At 38.7% G+C, this 8,868-nt stretch overlaps 3 protein-coding genes across 6 annotated transcripts; all 3 read left to right on the top strand.

Annotated features, from left to right (window-relative positions):
- Positions 1 to 559, top strand: LOC149732658 (uncharacterized; the record flags this gene model as incomplete). Its single annotated transcript, XM_089883118.1, has 1 exon — positions 1 to 559. A coding segment is annotated over one exon (438 nt), but the record flags the coding sequence as incomplete, so codon positions are not given.
- A 448-nt stretch (positions 560 to 1,007) lies between these two features.
- LOC149732657 (myosin regulatory light chain, smooth muscle-like) lies at positions 1,008 to 2,531 on the top strand. The gene is made up of 6 exons (XM_089882506.1): positions 1,008 to 1,199; positions 1,277 to 1,352; positions 1,415 to 1,519; positions 1,596 to 1,674; positions 2,105 to 2,153; positions 2,270 to 2,531. Exons 1-6 carry the CDS (start codon positions 1,092 to 1,094, stop codon positions 2,366 to 2,368), a joined length of 516 nt encoding a protein of 171 aa, XP_089738632.1. The 5' UTR covers positions 1,008 to 1,091; the 3' UTR covers positions 2,369 to 2,531.
- Positions 2,532 to 3,845: 1,314 nt separating this feature from the next.
- LOC149732656 (myosin regulatory light chain, smooth muscle) lies at positions 3,846 to 8,488 on the top strand. Of its 4 annotated transcripts, none has more exons than XM_089882503.1 (7): positions 3,846 to 3,996; positions 5,113 to 5,220; positions 6,552 to 6,627; positions 6,767 to 6,868; positions 7,730 to 7,808; positions 7,888 to 7,936; positions 8,185 to 8,488. In XM_089882503.1, exons 1-7 carry the CDS (start codon positions 3,988 to 3,990, stop codon positions 8,281 to 8,283), a joined length of 522 nt encoding a protein of 173 aa, XP_089738629.1. In that variant the 5' UTR covers positions 3,846 to 3,987; the 3' UTR covers positions 8,284 to 8,488. The 4 variants fall into 4 exon arrangements, with proteins under 4 accessions (XP_089738629.1, XP_089738628.1, XP_089738631.1 ...); XM_089882502.1 differs by lacking the exon at positions 6,767 to 6,868 and adding an exon at positions 7,015 to 7,116 and having other exon boundaries at positions 3,848 to 3,996; XM_089882505.1 differs by lacking the exon at positions 3,846 to 3,996 and adding an exon at positions 4,791 to 4,944.
- Positions 8,489 to 8,868: the final 380 nt, after the last annotated feature.

Here is an 8,868-nt window from a genome sequence, read left to right as displayed (position 1 = left end):
CGCACCAACCACACCGACCGCACCAACCACACCGACCACACCGACCGAACTGACCACACCAATCACACCAATCACACCAACCACACCAACCACACCAACCACACCTATCACAACGACCCCGCCAACCACACCGACCACACCAACCGCACCAACCGCATCAACCGCCCCTGCCACACCGACCCCACCAACCACACCGACCACACCGACCACACCGACCACACCGACCACACCGACCACACCGACCACACCGACCACACCGACCACACCGACCACACCGACCACACCGACCACACCGACCACACCGACCACACCGACCACACCGACCACACCGACCACACCGACCACACCGACCACACCGACCACACCGACCACACCGACCCCTCCAACCACACTAACCACACCTACCACACCAACTACACCAACCGCACCAACGAATGACTGCGAACTTAAAATAGACCTGTTACGTAACTTGCCTAAGGTCAAAACTAGCACCAGAATATTAGATAATCACACAGAATATATATTTTTGGGTGGGAGAGATGACACTCTTTTTCATTGTATTTTCTCTTCCCATTTGGTAGTAAACAAATAACATTCATAAAATTATATAACCGTTTCCTCACAACTCCTATAGATCCTTGTTAAGAGTTTTAAATACGATCAGGATATTTGATTATTATGTGCTGAACGTCTCCTATCTTGCTCCATCTTATACTATAACTCTTTTTTTATTATAATTTTTATTGGAGATATCTCTAGAAGGCCGTGTATAGACAAAGAAAATTTAAATGTTTTTTTACGACGAGGAGTATAACTTCTGATCAGAATAAAAAGACTGCAATGGCGACTTCAAGCTGTGATTTTCAACAGCGGTTTCCACCTACGGAAAAATATTTTCATGACGAACTGTTGATGTGCGTAATTAGTCGTACAGCTGCTCACACTGTCAATAAGTAGCACACAGTTCTATCACCTTGTGCTATAAAAGGGGAGCTGGGTTGATGGAGTCATCACATTTAGTTACTTCAAGCATCAAGTAACCATCTATATATTTATTTATTTATTTATTTCGAAGACTTCATTACATTAAAATGGCCGGTGGACGAAAATCAAAGAAGGAAGGAGGCAAGAAAGCCCAAAAATCAACATCCAATGCTTTCTCTATGTTTGATCAAAACAAAATCCAGGAATTTAAGGAGGTAAGTTAGATCTGTATAGCAAATGCTTAGATAAAGTAAACGCGTTTTATATTATAAACACGTCTAATGATATACAGGCTTTCTCTATCATGGACCAGAACCGAGATGGCTTTATCAACAAAATCGACTTGAAAGATACATACGCAGCTTTGGGTAAGTATAGTATTGCTAATATATTATATTGGAGTCATATTGAAACTAAATAATTTGTTTAGGAATCCGTGACGTCAGCATGGACAAACTTGAAGCAATGGTCCTGGAAGCTCCGTCTGCAATCAACTTTACCGTCTTCCTCAACATGATGGCTGATAAATTACATGGTTAGTAAAATATTTACAACGGCTGTTGTCGGTTGTTTTACTCGCATTCAGTTTGTTAATATAAAAACAATTTTAGGAACCGACTCCGAAGATGTCATCGTTCAAGCTTTCAAACTTCTTGATCCTGAACAGAAAGGAGTTATCCACAAAGACTAGTAAGTAACTCGTGAGATCTAACTTGTAACTTTCAATAAAGTTTACATTTTTGCTACAAGTTTATTATTGCAACACTTTTTTTCGCACAAGCCACTTCTCATAAATTATCTTCAATTTACTGAAGTTTTCACATAATATCTTGTTACTATATTAGTATATTAGATTTGAGTTTGTTCTAATACATTGGTATTACATAATTTTACAGTTATAGTAGGGTGGTGGGTAATGGGATACCTACTCATTCTATTTTCTCGTCCCATTTGGTTTAGTAAACATTAAAATCAAAAAATATAAAACCGTATTCTCACGACTTTCATAGACCGTTGTTAACTGTTTAAAACAAAATCGGGATACTTGGATATTATGTGCTAAAGGTGTTCCGTCTTCCCCCACTAAGCTATATTGATTAATATCACATTGTAATTACAGCTTGTCACAACTTCTCATGACTCAAGTCGACAAATTCAGCAAAGAAGAGGTTAGTACAGGATCAAAATTGTAACCATTTAATGTATATACAAGAATATATGTTATCAACCGCGGTATTGATAAATCTAATATATAATATAATATAAAATTTTCACTTTTTTCTAGGTCGAGCAAATGTTCGAAATCGCACCGATAGATGTCGCTGGTAATCTGGACTACAAAGCACTGTGTTACGTCATCACCCACGGACAAGAAGAAGAATAAAGACCAAACAATTATTAAAACCATTTTCTACTTCGTTAACACTATAGTTACGTCAAAGTTTTTTTTAGAAAATAAAATGTTTAATTTCTAAATTCAAATGTTTCTTAATTAATTCGAACACGCGGCAGTTTATTTAATCAATACAATTCAAACGCAAACATCATTTCTTGGTCAGTACCATTTTGTCCGGTTCAATACAGCCGTACCATTACCAGAGTTTAAAAACGATAAAAGCATGCGGCACAAATTTTTATAGCAGTATTCTATACCAATAAAACAATTTTGCCAAAAATATTCATTATTTGTAATGTTTTACGCAGTTTCTAAGTCTGCGTAATACATTTCACACCATGGGAGTAAAAGTTGCGGTTAGATGCGCTTAACATCAAGAATACTGTGTATCCCGCTTTAGTAAGCGGCCAGTTTGATCTAGTGTTAGTTTTTGCCTAACTACATGATTTTAACTTGTACCGGCTCCTTTGAGGTGTGGAGCGGCGCGCTTTGATTTGGTCGATTAGCGAAGCCAGTGAATAATGCAATCAGTGCTAAACTGTTATCTCACGGGGGCAGCTTGATACGTAAATCTAAAGAATGTACGTTCGTATTTACAGTCCAAACACGAGACAAACAGTGTTAGCGCTCTTTGTCTCATTGTTACAGCAAAGTGTCTTCGTAAACGTCGCGTTTGATACTCGGAATTCGATCTTTCGAGCCGGAATGGATACAAATTTCCTGGCGCGCACGGCTAGGCCGCCTGTGTTTCATTATAGGAGGTATAATTAATTGGCGGATGTATAGAAAGGGAATGTTTACACCATAAACTCTGGAAACAACAAACCCCCGCACCCGGTATGATGGTAATTCTTGTACAGTGAAAGATTACGCCAAAGAGTAAATGATGCCGCATACTTTCTTTGTGTTAAAAACGATTCGATTCATCAACAGTTGCGGACGAACGAGCAAGTCCTTGTTTTTCATGAGATCAATGAAACATTAGAAGAGAAACGGTTTTGTCTTCGCGTTGCCATCGCAGCACTCAACTATTTACAGTATTCCTACAAACGACATTTAACGACAAACAGCTTTCGCCAGTACATCAACATGTCCTACTGTTTGTGGTCCTTAAGCCTAACCTACACATAAAGCAATAAAATCGGTTTACCCTTGATACGCAGCGTTTGTCCTACGGTGTTACCGGCAACGGAAAGAGGTTTGTTCCCCCATGTAGGAATTAGTATACAATACTTGAGTAAGTTATATAGTAAATTGCCACCCATGTTGTGATTGCGAGTTAACCAGTTTACTCTAAACTTTAAAATAAAACCCAATTAAACACAACAGAAACTATTTTAATAGCCAATAAGTACGAAAATATATTTAATAACTACTGGCATAAAATAAAGTGAGCGCACTTTTCCATGCTGACAGTCATATACAATTGTCACTTGTTTTGCACAGGCTTCCCAGTGCATTAACAGTACCACAGAATTCCAGAATGGCATATGTAGATAAGAACAGATAACATGTGGGTATATAACGGCGGACAATGTATAACATACTCAGATCACAATTGGGACGAAACAAGATCTAGTTGAAAGTTGTTGCCGTAAATCAATACAATGAAAAAGGTAATGTATATTATATTACAATTTATATATTTTTAAAATGTAGACGTGTGTACCTTGTGTGGGGTAAGATTGGACACCTTTAGCGCATATTATTCTGATCGTGTTTTAAACAATTAGCAGCGGTCTGTGGGAGTTGCAAGGATAAGATTTTCCCAACTCTTAAAATGTTCTTTATTTCTTGTCAAGTTGAACGGGAAATAGAATGAAAGGGTGTCTCATCTTCCCCACCCTACTATACTTTATTACACTGTATGTTTTACAAATTTTAGATATGTTTTGAATTTTCGTAGAAAGATGTTTGAACGCGGTTAAGTATTAGGATGGGGTAAGACGGGCCACCTTTCCATTATTTTTTCTGTCCCATGTGGTAGTAAATGAAGAATTATAAAACCATATCCTAATGGCTCCTATAAACCATTGTTAATTGTTTAAAATACGAACAGGATAATTGGATATTATTTGCCAAAGCTATCCCGTCTACCCCTACCCTATGATATAGCATCCCTTTTCCATTGGTGCGATCATTGTATACGAGGCGACTGTATCTCTCGTTGGTATATTACCACACGCCCAATGTATACAGCATAATGTAGCAATAGTAATTTAGAAATCCCAAGAGAGCTTGTGTTCAAGCTTCACTCGCACTCCGTGACATGGCCTTAAAGAGCATAGGGTACAAGACAGAGCCGGCCGGCAGCCGCTGGAAGGCAGCTGTAACTCCACCTACCATATTAGGCTCTGCGTACGGATGGCGTTCAACTATTATAAGCGCGAAATGACGAGTCTCTTAAAATAGAGGCACTCAGAGATAAAACTTATCTGCTACACTTCTTTCGCCCTTCACTCGGTTCGTTTATCAGTCTAGAGATAAGCCAGTCCAAGGAGCCTCTCGTGACTTTTAAATCTGATTTGTTTCCGTGATTATCGTAAAGTTACATCGAGAAAATGGTAAGTAGAACAGATTCGACAACCGATTAACCGGAACGTGTCAAGAAAGAAAAGATTTCCCATAACTCCAAATGTATATTGTATAAAATGTTAACATTTTTAAATAGTCTTAATAAAATGTTTATGGAATTGGATTTTCATGAACAATAATAAAAACTTTTCACCCAGGCGAGCAGAAAGACCAAGAAGAAGGAAGGAAGCAAGCAAAGATCACAAAGAGCAACCTCCAATGTGTTCTCTATGTTCGATCAGTCTCAAATTCAAGAATTTAAAGAGGTAAGCAGACTTTCGATAGTTTGTGACTTGCTTTATTCTCGCTTGTCCGAAAAACGACAGTCGTTATAACACGGATACACCTCGTGGCGCCCTACTAGTTTCCACGTATGTAACTTTGTGGGTGATTGCTTCTTCTGCATGGCTAACAATAGACAACACATTATAGTGACCACTGGGTTACCGCTAAGCGTGTTTCTCAAGAATTTATACGCCCACAACGTTGGCAGTTCTTATCAATTCTCTGCAGCATTCGCGTACAGAGTTTTCCTATGCCGGTATAACGCACAGTGTCGTGTATTAGGGTCGTGACGCGGCTCGCAGTAACTTCGCAGCAGCGAGCTCTGGTTAGCGTTCGGTGACTTTCGTCATCCTAATCGGGCGGATATGACGCACTCGGACCACTGCTTCTTTCACACTGCGTGATCATAGGTGATATGCACGCATGTCTTCACTTCCACCGGAATCGATTCGCCTTTTGTTAGATATTTAAAACAATCATTGTTCCGTTCCGGTCCAGTGGTTTAACATAAACATCGATGTTTACGTTAGACCTGTTGAATCACGCTTATAGCTGGGAGGTGTGACGGGAAATGGTGCGACAAATAACACTCAGACAACGATTTAAACGACTCTATTAGCTACACAATTTTACTCGATTTCATGAACTGTTATTTTTATAATATATTATCGAATTCGGTTCGGATCAGTTTTGAGATCATCCGGATAAGCATTATTTACTCTGCGAAAACATGCAACGGTATATTCAAAACTTATAAAGCATAAAACGCGGGTATTAATTTTCGCTTATGTTTTTATTAAGTTCGTACATATGTAACTTATACGCAAGAATTACGAACGAGAAGCGGTTTAGGATTTTGTTTCCGACTGCTGGTTGTGACGTCAATCCACTGCCGAACGTAAAGTTCCGGTAGTGACGTAACTGCAGTTTAACCATATGTTGCACTGTGAATCTTCTGCCTTTAGCGCATGAACTGATAATAGCGGGGAACTGCAGCAAAATTTGCTTCGCAAAATCTAATATATTATAAAACGTACACAGGTGCTAATTATGCACGCGTTTATTACTTTAATTATAAAATGAGGAAGAAGACGGGACCTTTAGCATATAATATCAAAATATCCCCCTCATCGTGTTTCAAATAATTAACAGCGGTTTATGGGAGTCGTGAGTACAGAGTTTAAAATGTTTTGAATAATCTTTGTTTACTAACAAATGGGTCGACAAAATAAAATTAAATGGTGTCCCATTTTCCCCCACTCTACTACACAGTTAAAACTATAATTTAATCAAATTAAATTTTCTCGGGCAGGCTTTTACGATGATTGACGCTAACAGGGACGGCTTCATCGACAAAGAAGATTTAAAAGACACCTACGCCTCCCTAGGTACTATATGTATGCATTCGGTATTAACAGCTGTGACTGTCGGTATAAATACGCTGTGGCCGCCAACAGAAAGCAATTGGAACCGACGGCGCAGGATGCGTTAGCGCTATGGTTGGTTTAAATGCCTTTGTTTATTCAGGACGTGCCCCGACTGATGACCAAATAGCAAATATGCTTGCTGAGAGCAAGGGACCCATCAATTTTCAGATCTTTTTAGGAATGTTCGGTGATAAAATATCTGGTATGGTTGTGTAGTAAATCATACCCGGCTAAACCATCTACCCATTTCATTCACCAATATTATCTCATGTACACTGTCATGGATCATACGAAATTTGATATAGGTTGTCATGCTACGCCTATGTTACCACTATATTCGGTATATAGGTAACATTAAAAGCGAAGCTGAGTTGGAAAAAATGATGGAAGACGCGCCGGGGCAACTTAATTTTACCGTCTTCCTTTCAATGATGGGTGACAAGATTAAAGGTGTATTTTCGCACCAGTAGCAGCACATTTTAGACAAAACAGCACGCTGAGCACATTTTTTTAGAAAAATCTTGATAATGCGTAGTCAGCTGCACAACGAGCACGACTATTTACCTAAAATAAAGCATTACGTAAATTTTACTTTAAAAAATTAAAATTTTGCAACATAGATCGCTAATTAAAATTAGGGACATATAGGTAGGCTGTAACGGGTCTTTTTGTTGGGTGGATTAGACACTCCAGTGTCTTTCCACCGGCCGGTGTGTACGTCGCTTTAATACCGGGTAATCCCGGTCAGTGGTTCCGGACAGCACAGAGAGTAAGCCCTCCACTGAGCGTCGTTAGCCAAATAAAACTAAACTATTGTAGAGCATTAGGTAGCAATTGTATATAAAGGATAATTTTATAATTTTGCATTTTTATTACTAAGTGAATGTATTTTGTATGGCATTCACACAAAATTAACCACGTCGCTGCCTACTTCATATTAAATTACTCTTGACTTGTCACCTCCACAGAGTACATCATCATGTTCCTACACACGTAACCTCACATTTTGCTGCATGACAAGAAATTTTATCTGGAATTACCTTCGTACTAAAATTTATTTTAGGTACCGATCCTGAAGAAACAATAGTGCAAGCGTTTAAAATACTGGACGGTGACGACAAAGGTGTTCTGAACAAAAAAGTGTAAGTATTTTATATATAATATGACTTAATACTTTGAAAGAGAGGCTAAAACAAGTTTTACTACCTCTTCTTTTTGCAGGCTGGCTGAAATCCTCACGACACAGGCAGACAGGTTCAACCAATCAGAGGTAAGCGTATAGGGAAAAGCATATAGTAGGGTGGGGAACGTGGGACACCTTTAGCTCATAATATCCAAATATCTTGGTCGTGTTCGAAACAATTAACAACAGTGTATGGGAGTCGAGGGTACAGTTTTATAATTTCATGCATTTTCTTGGTTTAATACCACATGGCACGAAAAAATGAAATGGAAACGCGTGCCATCTTCCCCCACCCTTCTATATTTCAAAACCCATATTTTACACCTTGGTTTCAGTTAAATCAAATGTTCGAGATCGCCCCGATTGACGCTGCTGGCAACTTGGACTACAAGTCACTCTGCTACATCGTCACCCACGGACAAGAAGAAGAATAAATCGCTTTTGAATCAATGACCTTTCGATTTCATGCAGTTCATCACCGTTATATATACATTACGCATCACCGGTATTATACACGGCCTATTTCGCCTCTATTTTAACGTCTAACAACTTTTGGTGGCGGCGAAAGAACAGCAAGTCGTAAAAGTCTAATTTCATGTTTGGTGAATGTTTGGTTTGAATATACTGGCGCAGGTTTTGTGTTCTTGTTGACTTGACAGTGTAAGTGAGGTATCCAACTGTCTGCTCGCGCTGATCTGGCATCAAATATCACGTTCATCGTCATGAAGAATGTATATCAATTGGTAAAATAAATAAAGTTTTACAGTGAACATTTTGCTAAATCCAATGCTCATGTATTCTACCTTTCACAAACCGTTGTTAAGAAAGTTTAGTTTCAATATAAATTAAGCCAAATGCAATGATATCGTCTGTCCACACATGTAGTATTTAAATTTAACGACCCGTGGTCGATAATTTGCTTTAATACTAGTTGCTGAAAAGCTAAAATTTGTTAGGAAATTCTTAAGTGTTGAACATTAAAACGAAGCTGGAACCCACGAAAAATAAGGACAAAAGTT

The sequence above is a fragment of the Ciona robusta genome, chromosome 8 (assembly GCF_009617815.1).
Source record: "Ciona robusta chromosome 8, ASM961781v2".
In the NCBI taxonomy this organism is placed as follows: Eukaryota; Metazoa; Chordata; class Ascidiacea; order Phlebobranchia; family Cionidae; genus Ciona; species Ciona robusta.
The sequence above is the reverse complement of the archived record's forward strand: the minus strand, read 5'-3'. Positions and strand labels throughout refer to the sequence as shown.

Coding starts and splice junctions, on each gene's coding strand:
- LOC149732657 (XM_089882506.1), top strand. CDS start 1,092: ATGGCCGGTGGACGAAAATCAAAGAAGGAAGGAGGCAAGAAAGCCCAA. Junction 1,353..1,414: donor AGATACATACGCAGCTTTGG/GTAAGTATAGTA, acceptor TAATTTGTTTAG/GAATCCGTGACGTCAGCATG. Junction 1,675..2,104: donor GGAGTTATCCACAAAGACTA/GTAAGTAACTCG, acceptor TTGTAATTACAG/CTTGTCACAACTTCTCATGA.
- LOC149732656 (XM_089882503.1), top strand. Junction 5,221..6,551: donor AAATTCAAGAATTTAAAGAG/GTAAGCAGACTT, acceptor TTTCTCGGGCAG/GCTTTTACGATGATTGACGC. Junction 7,937..8,184: donor ACAGGTTCAACCAATCAGAG/GTAAGCGTATAG, acceptor CCTTGGTTTCAG/TTAAATCAAATGTTCGAGAT.